Genomic DNA, 17145 nt, shown 5'->3' with positions numbered 1-17145 from the left:
CAGGAGAGAGCGAGTCTATTGACCTCCTGGTAATTCTGGATGGATGGATGACGGATGACTAGTAGGTAATACATTATTTGACGTTTATTGCGGTCCACTAGTTATTTATACCTAAGCCCTTCTGGATTGACGTCATTAATCTTTGCCCCGTTTTTCCGTCACAAACCTTGGGCACATTATAAAAGCATTACAGTCCAGACACCACTAGGTGGCAGTAAAAGCATCACTTTTTGATGATCGAATCAGTTGGTTCACACCAGGTTCACACTTATTTTGACCATTTTGACAGTGTTTAGTACGGTGGCTGAGAAAGCTCAACTCACTGCAACTGAAGAAAACACATGCAAGAAAATGCATGCAAATAAAAAACCCGCATGCAAATAGAAAAAAAGCATGCAAATAGAAAAAAAAAAAAAAACGCAAATTAAGAAAACATCAACACACATGAGCTCCAAATAGCCTACTCTAAACACCACTCAAATACAGAAACGCGCTGGAATAGCTCACAACACAAATACAGAAACAGACCACAATGGAAATGTTTACAGGGGAACCAACTAACTTTGAGTGAGGAACCCGGCTGGGACGTGCTGGTGCTGAGCTATAGTGCTTACAACTTAAAATCCTACGTTATGTATTTATTTATTTTTGCAAAACATACAGAGATTACATTTTTATGACATAGGCTACACCAATATACAAAAAGTATTAACAATAAATGTCATCAGAATATGAGAAAAGATCTTGTTCGAACAATGAGCTGAAAACTAAAATAAATAAATAAAAAAGAATAGAAGAAGAACATGAAGGAAATATATTCTTCAGAAGACCAACCCTAAGAAGAGGCCATTCCTCTAGTCGAATGGGCCCTAGTACCAATAGGGCACACCTGACCCACTGAGGTGTATGCCAGAGAAATAGCATCAACTGTCCATGTGGATATCCTCTGCTTTGTGATGGGCGACCCTTTGGACCAGCCACCAAAGCAGATGAAGAGCTGTTTTGATTGACAGGACAGAGTAGATTAGCCTCCCCATCCTCTGAGGAAGGGGAAAGGGCCAATAAAGTGATAACCTATGCTCTAAACAGAGGAGAAAGCACTTTAGACACATAGCCATGTCTGGGTTTGAGAATGACATTCAAGTCGCCAACACCAAACAAGAGGGCTGTGCAATGAATTTTGTTCTTTGAGGCAAAGAGATCGACTTCGAACTTGCCTAACACTTTCCAGTCTAAAGTTTGAACTAGCAATCAAATAAGGCGCTTTGGTGGGATACAAATTTGCTTTGGCGGCCGCCAAGAAAATGTCATTGCAGGACAACCCCTGTATTAGTTGTCAATGTGTGTGTCAATCAATGCCATTACCCTATAAAACTGGTGTGTGATTTAGGCAGCATGAAAGCCAACTTGCAACGAATGATTCGTAAAAAATTTTATAATTGTAACGAGTAACTAGCAGAACATAAAAAAAATATCGAAGTAAAAGTATTAAATTCATCGAAAATATCTACTGAAGTAAAAGTAGTAGTATGAGAAAAAAAACAATACTCTAGTAGAGTACAGATACAGCATTTTAGTACTTAAGTACAGTACCTAAGTAGTTCTACTTCGTTACTATACATATCTGCTCACGAGCAATAAGCCGGGTTTGTCCCAGTCGGTTCGTCACTTATTTGGTTACCCTTGGAAACATTTCCGTTGTGGTCTGTGTTATTTGCAGTGCGTTTCAGTATTTGGAGCACACGTGTGTTGTGAAACTTATGTTTTTTTTTATTCACGTGTTTTTTTTTTCTATTTTCTCACGTTTTTTTTATTTGCATGTGTTTTTTTTTTCTATTTTGCAGTTGCATTGCGTTGAGCTCTCTCGGCCACCGTAGTTTGGGCATCAAAAAGGTCAATTTTTTTGTCCCCAAACTACGTCTCAGAGTCTCAGTATCTCAGTGTTTTGTCCCCTAACACTGAGACGTCAATGTTTTAAATGTTTCAGAGTTCTAAAACGGTCGATTTTTTTGTCCCCAAACTACGGTGGCCGAGAGAGCTCAACGCAATGCAACTCCAGGAAACACATGCAAATAGAAAAAAACCTTTGCATCAAATTACAATGAACTAGTAAATGCTGCTGTGAGGGTTGTAATAGCCATATGTGAGTAGCCTAGGAATGGTCAAATTGACGTCTTCTGTTCCGACAGCTGACATCAATAAAAAACAATTCTTTTGCTATTTGAGCAAATGGGAAGGAACACAAAAACATATATTTAATGTAGTCATTCATCGCTATAGAAGTTTACCCAACTATGATTACTTCCACTTCAGAGAAACCTGAAAATGTGAAAAGGGTCCATCAAATAAGAATTGATCTTGTGACTCTTTGTACAGATAAATATGTTCAGTTGAAGCTTGTCATGCTCTTTAGGTCACTTTCAAACACGATCATCAGGTTTTGTGCCGCAGTGCTGACATTAAAGCAAAAGGAGACAAACCACATATTAAGACCTCCTGATATTCCATTTTGAGTACTGACTCTCATTATCCAAGTCCTCCTGGGTTACATAAGCCTCTTAATGCAGAGGAAGACTGGCTCTGACTAAGACAAGTGCCTCATTATTTTATGCATAGAGTATTTCATTATCACAATCATTGATGGCAGCAGCCCAAGTGACAGCAATCCTCAGGCCTTCTACAGCTGTATTAGCAATAGGAATGATAAGAATTTGAAATAGGTCATCTTTAACCAAATGAACTAAAATCTCATGTTTTTTTGGGCATTCTGCGGGCTTCAGTTTTAAGACTGCTGATAGGACTAACTAGAAAATCTCTTTTCTCTATTGACTCTAATGAGACAACTCCTCATCTCTGCTTCATTTGCTCTTTAAGCTGCATGGACCAAAGAGCCTTACAAACCATTCATTAATGCAAAGGTTATTTTATAGTGCCTCATTTAAAATGTACGACATGTTGATGTAGGATGAACATTTTCATTATATAAACTTACATGATAGGAGCTTGTAACAAATGAATATGTTGTTTTCATTTGCTTTATAAAACAAGTTTTTTCATCGTATTTTTCTGGATATTCCTGGACTCTGAAATCAACATTGACGTGATTGGTTACAAGGTAGTTTGTGACGCCATAAAACACCAGCGACTGCGCTTTTAGCAATGGTGTTGACATGAATTTGCACATGGTTAGTCAGATTAAAAACACCACATGGACATATAAACAAGATTAAAAACTGGATTTTGTAAGACACGAGTCGAGAAGTTGTGGTGTATTGTTGGGATGGCCGGAACCACAAGCATGCGAGCAGCAACTGTCGGATCGTCATCAAGCTGGAATGAGAGGTAGAGTTGTGTCATGAGCATAGCAGTGATACAAAAAGTCATGTTTCTAAATCGGATATCCTAGTGATATCATGTAGATGGAGAAGAGAAGTGGCCCAGGCACTGAGCCCTGAGGCACCCCAGTAGCTAAATGTAGGGTCTTGAACACCTCACCCCTCCACGACACCCTGAAGTACCTACCTAAGAGGTAAGACTTGAATCGTTCCCGAGATGCCCTTCATCTTTAAAATTGACAGGAGGATCTGGTGGTTAACTGCGTCAAAGGCAGCAGACAGATCGAGCAGGATGAAGCTGTTCTTGCCAGTCTCAGAGCTCCAATTACCGAGAGCAGGGCAGTCTCAGTTGAGTGTCTGTTTTAGACCTCCAGACTGTTTGTTGTCCAGGAGGTTGTTCTGATTTGTAAGTACTTTTTGAGGTCGAATGAGGCAAACAAAGTGTGGAAATCAGCAGTCTGAGGTTTTTCTCCAGGAACTACGAGAGGAGAACCATCCTCAGGGAACGATGAGAGTAGCACATCAACTACTCCAAGAAACTGCCAAGTTGAACTGGTGGACGATAGACAACTACAAAATGGATTTAAATAGGCCTAGTAACCGGTAATTGAATGCGAAATGAGCGGTTGTCACACAGAGGTGCTAAATTTCCAATCGTTTGAGATGAGAAGACCAGAACTTCCACCCCTTCCGGTCAGGCGAGGGGTGTGTGAGAAAGTGAAGTTAGTGGGGAGGGCCAATAGGCCAAGACCTGAATGACTAGAAATAGATGTAATGAAATCAGCTTTCCTTACGGCGTACTGGCAATTCCAGAGACCGATGGGAAAAGATAATGAAATACTAGAAGACTAGAAGACTTTAACATTAGTTAAAGGGATAGTTCACTTTGAAGTTAATTTTTGATATGTTTTAGCTTACCTCAAGGGCATCCATATGTAGGTGTCTTTGTTTCCACAGTATTTTCAATTTTGATATTTTTCGGTCAAACCGTTGTTGTCTATCAGTCATATAATGCAGGTATAGGGGGTCCACCTCAAAGAGCATGCACAGAGAAGTCAAAATTAAACGTGATTTAATGACTCGTAAATGTAAGTACATTTGTGTGAGAAAACGAACTGTATTTATATAGATTTTACCTCGTGTAACCACAGCCATGTCCAACTGATATGAAGGCACGGGGGCTTCGGTCTGCACATGCACTGGAAGTGATCGCTTGCGTGTACGTCACTCATTGTTTACTCAGACATTTCGGAAGTTTTACCTTTCACTGTGAAGATCTAAACATATTTAGATGTACGGGAAATCGCAATGGAAGACGATTTCGATATATATCTTAATATGTTTAGTGAAAGGTAAAACTCCTGAAATCTCAGTGTAAGTGTTGAGTACACACGCAAGCGATCACTTCCGGCGCATGCGCAGACCGAATCGCCCGTGCCGTCAGATCAGTTGGACGTGACTGTGGTTACACGAGGTAAAAACGATATAAATACTGTTAATTTCTCACACAAACCGCTCGTTTCGTGTCTTAGGCCATCAATGTGTACTTACATTTACGAGTCATTAAATCAGGTTTAATTTGGACTTCTCTGTGCATGCTCTTCGAGGTGGATCAAGGGTGGACCCCCTAAACCTGCATTATATGACTGATAGACAACAACGGTTTCACCGTTGACTGTTTCAAAATTGAAAATATTGTGGAAACAAAGACACCTACATCTTGGATGCCCTTGAGGTAAGCTAAAACATATCAAAAAATAATTTCAAAGTGAACTATCCCTTTAACACAAACTAACAAAACACTTACAACAACAATAAAAACATGCATGTTAATATTATGGACCTGAACTAACACTAACAATTGCATTTGGGACCTTTTTGTTAAAGGGGTCATATAATGGTACATGCACTTTTTAAGTTGATTGTACTGAAATGTGTGTTGACAGTGCCTGCACACAACCATCATATCATGATAAAAATCTACCCAGTGTTTTTGTTTTAATCTCCTTATATGTTTTCCCATTCTCAAATCGAGCCGTTCGGATGCCCCTCCTGGTAACTTATTTGATTAAAGATTATAAGGGTACATGAATTAAAAAAATTAAGTTCACAGAAAAATCATAATAAACACTGCAATATTACATATAAAAATATGAATGGTAAAATTTGAGTTCATGACGACTTAAATCTTTGCAAATCGCTTGCACACTTCACGATGAATGCGGCTAAGGTTTACACTTACGACGTGTTTTCGTACAACGTTCTCAATTTATTTCAGAATCCCACGTTTATAATGAACAATGCGACGTTCTGTATGTTATTACAAACTGAGTACGTATAACTTACATCAGTAAACACAACTTACATTCATAAGTTACATCTCACTAAGTTACTCTACCCTGCCAGTACACAAAGATCAAAGTGACATTACGTTAACCAATCATTCAGAAACGTCCTGTTCAAGCCTTAATTGGCAAACTTCTTTGAGGCCGTCATCTTGTGCCGGGTCCGACTCAATTGATACGGTTGCACAGATGTGCCATTATTTCTCCAAAATATACCCTCAACTGTAGTCAAGGCAACACTCCATGTGCAGTGTGTCAAAACGCCAGCAGAGGGGCGGAGTCAGCGAAGCTCATTATAATTTAAAGGCATATGCACTTAAATGGCGTGCTTAAAACAGAGCTGTTTTTGACTAGGTAAAAACTTATAATAATAATAAAAACGTTAGTCAGAAAGTGAAAGTGAGAAAGTTATTCAGAAAGTGATTATAATTTTGAAATTTGTGTAACTTTAGCTGAATAACTGAATCAACATTCAACATACTATATGAATGAAGTAAAACTGGAGACAAACCAGAATGGTAAGAAAATCTACAGCATTTTATTAAACTGATAATTCATAATCTGTACAGAATTAGGGAAACCAACAATAAAAAAAAATCAGATTTGTTGTATTAATGTTACATGGCAAGATGAAGAAACTGAGAAACTATCACAGCCATAACATTTCAAAATGTTTAGTAAATTTGCAGTTAATATGAAACAAGAAAAACTTCCATCCAGTAGATGATGGAGCCACTTAGAGTCTTGCAGAGGAGCATATCAAACAAAGCAGGATCATCTTTGGCTCTGCACTATGACTTTTGGGAAATTATGACATGTCACTTTTCAGAATAATGGAATCAGGTTTTGCTTTTGCTTGTGGCTTTAAAAGATGATTTCAAAATGGGACTCGTCAAAACGCACACACACACACACACACACACACACACACACAATGATATTCTTTCAACATATGGACTCCTAAATTTTGTCTGGCAACATGATTTTAGCACAATGCAAAAACAAACAAACAAACAACTTCTAGCAAAAAAAAAGTTGTTGCAAAAAAGTTGGAATAGTTGGAAAGACTCGATATTCCATGCACATACTCCAAAACTGTTTAAGGATCACTTGATTTCCAAACTAAATCGAACTTTTCAAATCTAACAAAATATGAGCTCCTTTTGAATTTTAAAATATGAATTAGGAGAAATATATTCGGAATAACATAACTTTTAACATTTTCTTATCTACAATATAGTCAAACGTGACCACATGATCAGTAGAATTTTACAGTCCAAATTTCAATCACCAGAAATCTCAGACACTCATTTGCACATTAGATCTATTATTTACAGAAGAACATTGAGATCATCAATGCTAGAGGTAAGCAGTACACATGTGGCCTCCCGAGCTCCATAAAAAACAAAAAACAAAACAAAAAAACAATGAAATGTATAAATCTGTTCCCAGATTTTGGACTCTGGGATTTTTGAACCTGTTAAAGGGTTAGTCCACCCAACAATTTTCATTCTGCCATCATCATCATCATCATCATCATCATCATCATCACATATTGGGAACCAAAACTGCAGAGTTACCAACATTCTTCAACATATATTATTTTGTGTTCCACAGAAGAAAAACCTACAAGTTTAGAACCACATCAGGGCGAGTAAATGATGACAGACCTTTCAATGTTGGTTCAACTATCCCTTTGATACATGGAAAGAGGACAAATGGATTTTATAGAGCTTGGCACACTCTTTGAGACACAATACAAATGCACAATATATTTTCTATGGTGGTACAGCTCATGTAAAGAAAATAAAATAAAATAAAAATTAAAAATTTCTCACGAAACCTCTCAAAATCTTTTAATTTGGGGTGAAATTGATTTGTCTAGGTCACTTTTCACCACAAATTCCTATACACACACACACACACACCGTACTGATCAAAAGTTAGTGGAAACATTACTATTTTTAATGTTTTTAAAAGAAGTTTCTTATGCTCATCAAGCAAGTCGTCATTTATTTGATAAAAAAAGTACTTTTATTAGGAAAGAATGTGTTAAATTGATACAAAATGACAGTAAAGATTTATATTGTTAGAAAATGTCTATTATTTTTAACTTTTTATTCATCAATGAATCCTGAAAAAACTAAGTATCACTGGTTCAGAACAAATATTAAGCAGCACTTCTGTTAACATTAATAATAAATCAGCATATAAGATTTCTGAAGGATCATGTGTACGCTGTAGTGATGAATTAAATTTTAAATTGTATATATTAAAATAGTAATAATATTTTTTTATTACTGTATATTTTATACTGTTTTTTTTCCTGTATTTTTTAATCAAATCAAATAAAATAAATAAAGCCTTGATGAGCAAAAACATCAAAAATAGTTATGTTTCCAAACTTTTGACTGGCACTCTTTTGCTCACATGTGAGAGGATGCAGAATGAGTTCTGGGGGAAAAGCATGCATGGATCTTTTAGAAAACCCTTATGTATTCAGCAAATGTTATGCATATAATCATCACAGTTATAATCAGAGTAACTTAGTAACAAATAGACAAAGACAAGCATGTAATTTCCATTTCATCTTAGAGATGCTTGTGTGTACAGCTTTGAACACATAGAGCCACCATCAATGGGGACTAATGGACGTTTCCTTTCACTGGTATGACAGAGATAGAGAAAAGGCAACATTAGAATATATTTATCTCTATGTGCACACACACACATGCACGCACGCAACCAAGATCGGCACATTTGTTGTAAACAATAAAGAAGGCTTAAGCCAAACAAAACAAACAAAAAAAGGTGCAATTTTTCTGTGAACATTCAAAGAACCTCTGAAACAGGGTATATAGTCGCGCTCAACCTTACAACGTTGGTCCGAAGGAAACTTGGCCCTGGACAATAAAAAGATCCTTAATAAAGGTCTACTCCAATTTCATATTCCCATCACTTAATGTCTGTAACTGCGCAAAACTGACACTAAAAACTAGGGCTGTCAAACGATTAATCGCATACAAAATAAAAGTTTGTTTACATACTATATGTGGGTGCACTGTGTATAATTATTTTATATATATATATATTAATACGCACACATGCTTAAGAAATATTTTCATGTATATAGATTTATATATAATTTATATTATATAGAAATATAAATATTTTTTTTCCTGAAATATACATGCATGTGTGTGTATATTTATATATAAAAAATAATTATACACAGTGCACTTACATATATTATGTAAACACAAACTTTTATTTTGGATGCGATCAATCGTTTGACAGCCCTACTAAAAACACAAAATAAAAATACATTTTGTTCTAAGCAAACGAAACATTTTATGACATTGTGACTCTTTTCTTGTGCTGTGTTTGTTGTACTACCTTTACATATAGAAATAAACCAATAAACCAACGGTTAAAATGAGCAATGAGAAACACTATTGAGAATAGTGGGAATGACAAATCCTCAAAAGTAAAATTCCCATTGCATTGAGCACATACACCATTACCCAATTACATGAGCAGAATAGTGAAATTGTTAAGAAAATAATGTCACAATGTACTACATTTTAATTGGTGGGGGGCTGGTGTTTACTAAAATGTCATAATCTTTGCAAGTTTATATTTAATGTATAATAAAACGTCTTTTATCTGATAAAGGCCACTGTTTCACGTCACCAATCATTGTAGTTCTTCACATTAGACTAGAAAAAACATCGTACCGTACCTCCCCAGTGTCAAAACATTCAGGAGACATCCAAAAATCAATCCCAAACATTCACAAATCAAGTGGACTAAGATTAAAAAAACAAAACAAACAAAAAAACAATATAAAGATGGCTTCTGAACTTTTTAATATAGGCTGCTGATTAAAGCCCATCCGAGACCGCACATTCTCAAAAACACATCGACAAAAATACTGCATTGACACATGACCATTTTACAGTCAAGAAGTAAGGCTGCCACTCTCAAAACAAAAATCATAAATAATCAAGGCATAATGTCCTAAAACAATGTTGATCCTGTCCGAGAAGCATTTCAAAAGTTTATCGTTTGGATTCAGATGGGCTAGAGAGGGTTCCAAACACGACACCAGCCCACAGAAGATCCGCTGACAGCTTCTAAAGTCTTCGCAGGTATAAGTACAAAGAACAGCGAGGGCAGGAAATGATGTGTGCAACAGGAGGGGGAAGATGGGCGGCGTCCTCGCTCTACCTGTCCTTCAGCTCTCTGGTCACACGTTTGGTGATGCGGCCACACAGCAGTCCCACGAGGAAGAGGATGGACACAGCCAGCGCAATCACGAACAAGATGTAGTTCTTCGAAGGTGACGTCATGACTTGCACAGCGAGGTCCGAGAAACCTTCAGCTGGTGCCACCTAGGAAATCACAAACTACAACTCACAACAAGGACTTTGTCCTCAGCTAAACCTGACATGATGTCCTTTGACATTCTCAAAGTGAATAGTTGTTCATAAATAAACATTAATAATACTACTAATAATAATAATACATTTTCATTTATATTTTTCTTTTCTTATTAAATTAATAATACAGCTTATTTTAGTTTAATGTATTATTATTATTATAATGTAGATATGTATAATAATATGAAAACATAATTTCAATAATAATAATAATAAGTCATTTATTTTAATATAATAATTACTTACTATTATTACATTAATAATAATAATAAATATTATAATAATAAATGCATATTTACCTGACATAATATCCTTTAGGTGACATTTTCAAAGTGAAAACTTGTTAATAAATAAACATTATTAATAATAATATTGTTGATATATATAATATAAATGTACATATTCATCTATTTTTTAATTATTAAATTAATAATCATTTATCTTAATATAATGGTTTAAAATTATGAACAATAATTATAATGTATATATTTTTAATAATAATAATAATATTTATAAGATTTATAATTTTTAATAATTAAAAAAAAAGGATTTATAAAAACATATTTAGTTATCCATCTTTTTGATTTAAATTCAAATGTTCAGTGTTCAGCACCTGTCATATATTAAAACCATTTAGTGTTTTCAACCACATAATCTTTATTTCATGTTTCAGACATTTAAATACACATAAGTAATAGCAAAAAATATATATAAAAATGTAAAGTTTGTTAAAAACACACTGATGACTATGGAAGCAGCAATAAGAATCCTTTCGTAATTTGACAATGTGCTTTATTCATATCAGATTGTATAGTTTACTATAACTATATAGCTTCTCCCACTTCACCAGTCTCTTACTTTCATGTATTTCAGGAGAAGAAGGTGAATTTACATGATGTAAAACTAAACATGATGTAAAACTAACGTAAAACGATTACATGATGTAAATCTAACATGGCGGTGTCATACCGAATCGGGTCCTCGCTCGAAACCGGGTCTTTATCAACTATAAGTTAATACTAAGTACATACAAGTGATATTAATTTAAAATTTGTACAGCTTTCTATACAGTGCATAATAAAACAAAGTGAACATTTCTTTCAATTGATAAACTGTTAGTTAATTCATAAACAATAATAGCCTATTAAGTGAATAAATGAACATCATTTAATTATTTTTATAACAAAAATATTTCGACATTGAAAACTTAATGTAACATAATTACACTAAAGATGATTGTGAATACATGTAGGCCAAGGTAAGTGCAAATGCGTATATAAACTACAGGCTATCAGGCTAATCGGGTCTCTAAATGCTATGCTAGTACATAAGCTAACTAATACAGACGTTAAAGGCCATTTATAAAATACAGGCATGTGATTGGCTAAGGACAAAAAAGCAGGAAAATATACGGAGCCCCCCCCAATCGATTTTTTTTTTACTCTCGCTTTTTTCGGCAAACCAAGAGTAAATGTTCAATCAAAGTCAAATATAGTCTTCACTATATAAATTATACATTGATTATTATTAAAGCTACAATTAAAATTCTCAGTCAAGAGCAGTGAGTGATTTCCTCTGTGTTTTGTTGTTTAATTAACATTAAATGGATAGTTCTCCAAAAAATTGTAATTGTCATAATTTACTCTCTCAAGTTGTTTTAAACCTGAATAAGTTTCTTTCTTCTGTTTAAGTTATTTGGAAGAATGTGGGTAACCAAACAGTTGATGTACTCCAGTGATTTCCATAGTAAATTTTTCCCTATGGAAGTCAATGGGGACCAGCAACTGTCTGGTCACCCACATTCTTCAAAATACCTTCTTTTTTGTTCAGCACAAGAAATAAATTAATACAGGTTTGGAACAACATTTACAGTGAATAAATAATGACAGAATGTTTATTTTGGGGTCAACTATCCATTTAAGAACAAGCAGCTGCATTTTTATTATTAGGGCTACTGTCACTTTAAGACCTGTACGTCTAATATACACGGAGCATTTGACAAGCAGATTTCTCTCAATTTTCTCGGTTTGCTTTGAGATAAGACATAACCAAATGTTCTTATGTAAACCTTGTGTGTATTTGAGAGTATTAGCGAAATAATACTCGAAAGATAACTTAGTCCAGCAACCAGGCGCTGTTAGATAAGCTTTTAGTGCATGTGCACGTCGGGTATTCGCGCTCAGAACAGCGCATCAGCAGTGAATGACATCTTTAACCGGCAAGGCTTTAAAGCACATGCAAATTAACTTTTGTGAACTCGCTGAACTGATGTAGCCGTTCCTCTGCGTTAATATTGCGAGTATTTGTCGCGTTGTACACTAATGCTGTTGAGACGGAGGTGTCAGGACTGCAACTGACAGAATGCACGATATAGCTGCTACATATTTCTACAAAAGCAGTCAGCAGCTTGCTTGGAGCAATGGATCATAGCGCAAATTTGAAATGTATCGATATATCGCCCAGCCCTGCTGGTGACCTAACTGTGATGTTCTTGTCAACTGACAACGATACCAGCGCGAGAGCAACTGAGATACGAAATTGAGCAGGTGAACAAGCTGAACCAATTAGACATTCTCTGGCTGAACGCAAATACGTCCTTGTTGATGCTTTGAAAGGAACTTTCTGTACGCATGTCAGCCAGTTATGGGTTATGTCCTCATATTCTCTCCTTTTCACTCCGGCTGCCGACACCCGTCCCCCTCTTTTTTTTTTTTTGCATGATCTGCATGATTCACGTAGGTCACATTTTCAGGTCGGAAAATCCGGAATTCCGGATTAATCCGAAAAAAAATCACATCCCCGAACATAGTTTTTCATAATTCCATTCTATTCCTATTCTATTCCATTGTGCTGAATAGATCAATCATTATCAAGGTTTTTAAAAGACAAAAAACATTTACTTGCACATATTTGAGAATCGGAAAATCAAATAGCTCATATATAGTAAACAAGATTGTGAATATTTTAAATAAATAAAACAAAATAATTAAATAAAAGCGATACATCTGTCATACATCCCTGTTGTGGCTGTGGTGTGTCACATGACAAGCATGACGCGTCGGACTGGAATTAATTAGGTGACGCATTCTAAAATTATGTTCGTCTTAAAAAACTGCTGCTAGAGGGTCAGCTAGAATATTTGAAACTTGTGCACGGAAGGGTTAAATGTGTTTGTGTACTGACCTTCGCTGCATAGCCCCACATGTCTATGCGGTCCTGTAATGTTCTCTTGCATTCAGGCTGTAGACGCACCTGCTTGTCCTGCAGAGCTTCCATTAAACAGGACATTTCTGGGAAAGGATAACAAACACAGGGAGTCAGGAGGTCCAAATTGAGTTAAGAAGGAGGAAAAAAACAACACACCATAATCACACCATTCATACATTTTTTTCTACCATCTACCAACACAGAAAAAAAGGTCTCTAAAATAGACCCTTAACACTGTTATCTTACTAGGCATCATGAATTAAACAACATGAAATTGTTTTTATAATGCATTTAACTGTGAAACAGAATATTCAGTGTGAAATAATGTATTTGGGGTTTTAAAATGCAGCTATGTGGGCAAGATATTTAAAGGTAGGGTAGGCAATTTTGGACAAGCTAGCAATAGCAAGCTTGCTTTGAAAGCATAAGATCCCACCCTCCCTTCAGAGCGTCTCCAAGGCAAGGTTCCTTCAAAACACATGATCACAACACACACAACAGTGTCTGCAAAGCGTCACAAGACATGTTTTGGTCCTGTGACTCCCACAGAAGATAATATATGTACATGTTTATTTAGAACACTTCAATTATTGATGCTATTCAGGGTGAGAAGAGAGTTTCAACCAGTATAACAAAAAGTGTTTATGAAACAAATTGCCTACCCTACCCAGCCTGGGAAAACCCAGACAACTTCCGGCAAATTTAATTTGCTTTGCAAGTTAGTCTGGCAAAGAGCTCATTCAAGCCCATTTCCTATCCGTCGAAATCGCGGAACCAATCAGAAACGTTGGGGCGGGCTTTACACGATAACGACAGCACATTAATAGAACTAGGGGTGTGACGGCTATAGTTGAACAGCATCATTAGAAGTCTATTTTCAGCAAAAGCATGTTATTAAAATATTTTTGTTTTTTATCATAGAGAATGTTTAAATACTAATATCAGCTTACGAGAGAAACGGAGGCGGAGTTAGTGGTGCTTCGGAGGCTGCTACTGCTGGAGATGATTCGGGAGATGTCTGTGCACCCCCTACCAAAAAGATACATCTTGGAGATCTCCTTAACAAACGGAGGTCTGAAATCTCTGCCCCTTTACCGATCAGAGTGTGCGCTGACACAGCGTAAAGCCTTGAGCCTTGTTTATACTTGACGCGTCCGCACGAGCGCGCACCTTGACGATAAAGGACGTGTTCGGTCTTTTTGGAACAGCGCGCGTTTACTGTATGTGATTTATTTAATGGAAAGCACATTCACTTGTCTTATTGTTAATTTTAAATAAACGTAGAGGTAGTAGCTAATCAGTGTCTGCTCTATTACACACGAAGGTCGCTCTGCATACGTCATCTCCTTCATCGCTCTGATTGGGTTAGGTCTAAACGCAGAGGCATTTGAGCTATGTCTGTTGGTGACGCCCCTTTCAAAATGATTTGTCTATGCAGCTTTGCCAGACCATAACACAGTTATAACTGAGAATGGTCTGGTTTTAACCAGGCTATACCCCACCAGTAATAAGAAAGAAATGTGTCTCGTAGCATTTTTCAAATTACTGAAAACTGTATAGTGTGAATTTACAATATATATATATGAGGAGTTCTTTTCCAGAACGCTATAAATCCATTTCAATAGTTTTCAGGAAAACTACATTTTTTTACCTAGACCCACACATTTTGTGAATATTCAAATTATCCTGTTGAAATGTTTTATTGGTTCATTCTGAAGATTTTGAACAATGATTATTAAATCAAACAACAATATTGTTAATGATAAATTAAAAGTAATTTTTTTTTTCAAAACGCCATAAATCCATCCATTTTTTTGTATCATTTTTAGTAAAGTCATTTTTAGTAAAGTGTCAAACCTCAAACAAATAGTACTAATTTCAACATATGCATGAAAAAAAAAAATTATTAAAAATGATCAATAATGATAACGATATTCAAAAAAGAGATGGGCACCCCTCCAGCACATGCACACACAAACATATATAGGCTACATAGCATGTGAGCAAAGCGGAGCGGAGTGACGCTTAAATATAAGTAAAAAAAAAGGCTACGTTTCACATTTGTGTTTAATAATATTACGTTACTTATTTTTATTATTTAATCAATGTTGAGTATAGGCTATGAAAAGGGAACCGCATGAGATCAGTAAGATAGGATCAAAATTCAAAAGCTGCCCAATATCGGAAAATATTTGGAGTAGGTCAGACATGATTTTGACCACTTATTAAGTTTTGTTTTGTAGAAAGCTTGTAAATTTCGTTTGATATAAATTTTATCTTCATTTTAATAAATGTTTCATCAACAAATTGACTGGATTAAAACGTCAGAAGCAAATATCAGACAAATCAGGACACAGAGCCGCACAAGTGAACCGGAGCGCGTCTCATATATGAACCGAAACACTGCGATGCTTGCCTCACAGACCTGAGAACTAGGCTACAGATAGCTTTAAATGTCTACTTTTAAACAAAACAATTAAAAACGAAAATAAATTGGCAACTCTCTGCATATGTAGGCTAATTCGAAGTATCTCTCTATAGGCTTATGCGCGTTCACTGCGAAGATGGCGAGTAAGCATCATCAACTTTATCTTTGCTGCGGACACTGACAGAAAACACTAGTTTATTAATAAACAATTCAAATGTTTCATGCATAATCATTACTTTTGCCGGTTCTTTGTGGCAAGCTTTATGCATGCGTTGAGATGCGGAATAGGCAATTAAAAACGCTCATATGGTTTCTCTCCCATTTAATTAAATCAATAGGCCTATACGTGATTACTAATCAGACAAATGGCTTAAATGATCTACTACCAGTCGACTAGAAAACTAGGACTCATTTTGAGGAATGAATGAACATAATAAACCTCTGTTCAGATTGCCGCGTGTGCTGGATTGCGTAGAACGCTCATCGAATTTGAAGAATTATCCCGTTTAGGCTAAAAACAGGGCTGGCGCTTAACGCGTTTTGGAAAGAAACTGTATCTTGCAGTACATTTTAAACAAGGAAATATAACGATTTGGCATGAGACGTTGATGGAGCAGTGAAAGGGTTCTGTCCACAGAAGAATGACACGACAAACTCATTTTTTTTTTTTTAAATGGCGTTTATCGCGTTTTGGAAAAGAACTCTTCATATATGTATATATATATATATATATATATATATACACACATACACATACAACGCTAGTATTCACTGTATTGTGTGTGTGTGTAACAGTAATGTAGCTACTTTTTCGAGTAAAAAGTAGTGTAACGCGCTACTACTGAAAATTTGGCCATTTCCATTGTGAATGCCTACAGAAAGAAATGCACATGAGAGACAAATGAGAGAAAATACTCACGCCTGCCCCGCCCAGGGTTGATGGCTGCACAGTGGTGTTTCAAATCCAGAGCACAGGCTGTGTGCAAGACAGGATCCACAAATATGTCTGCTTTGCTTTCTTTGAGCATGTTCAACACCTCCTAAACATGAAGAAGAGGATGAAATGAGTGAAATGCAGACACTAAACCTGTATGTAACTATTATAGCGGTGTATGAGTGGACTGTTGCTCATTTCACATGTGAAGCACAAAACAGCAATAAAAAATCCTTGATTCATTCTAAGACGACGAACTTTAAAATGGTAAATTGAAAGGCTGCATTTATTTGACCAAAAATACAGTAAAACAGTAATATTGTGAGACATTATTACAATTTAAAAGAACAGTTTTTTTTTATTTAAATATGTAATAAATTATAGTTTATTCCTGTGATGCAAAGCTGAATTTTCAGCATCTTTACTCGAGTCTTCAGTGTCACATGATCCTTCA

General features: G+C 35.9%; 1 protein-coding gene across 2 annotated transcripts in view; it reads right to left on the bottom strand.

The window, feature by feature from the left end:
• Positions 1–6191: 6191 nt before the first annotated feature.
• The window catches only part of glg1b (golgi glycoprotein 1b), a 51752-nt gene continuing 40798 nt past the window's right edge, over positions 6192–17145 (bottom strand). For both annotated transcript variants that reach the window (XM_089135453.1, XM_039654487.2), the window contains 3 exons: positions 16677–16797; positions 13306–13412; positions 6192–10074 (listed from right to left, as the gene is read on the bottom strand). In XM_089135453.1, coding sequence (XP_088991579.1) covers positions 9907–10074; positions 13306–13412; positions 16677–16797 — 396 coding nt within the window. In that variant the 3' untranslated portion in view covers positions 6192–9906. The remainder of the gene's footprint in view (positions 10075–13305; positions 13413–16676; positions 16798–17145) is intronic.

This window comes from Pimephales promelas, chromosome 10 (assembly GCF_988280905.1).
Source record: "Pimephales promelas chromosome 10, fPimPro1.hap1.1, whole genome shotgun sequence".
NCBI lineage: Eukaryota > Metazoa > Chordata > Actinopteri > Cypriniformes > Leuciscidae > Pimephales > Pimephales promelas.
This window is presented reverse-complemented; position numbering and strand designations above follow the sequence as displayed.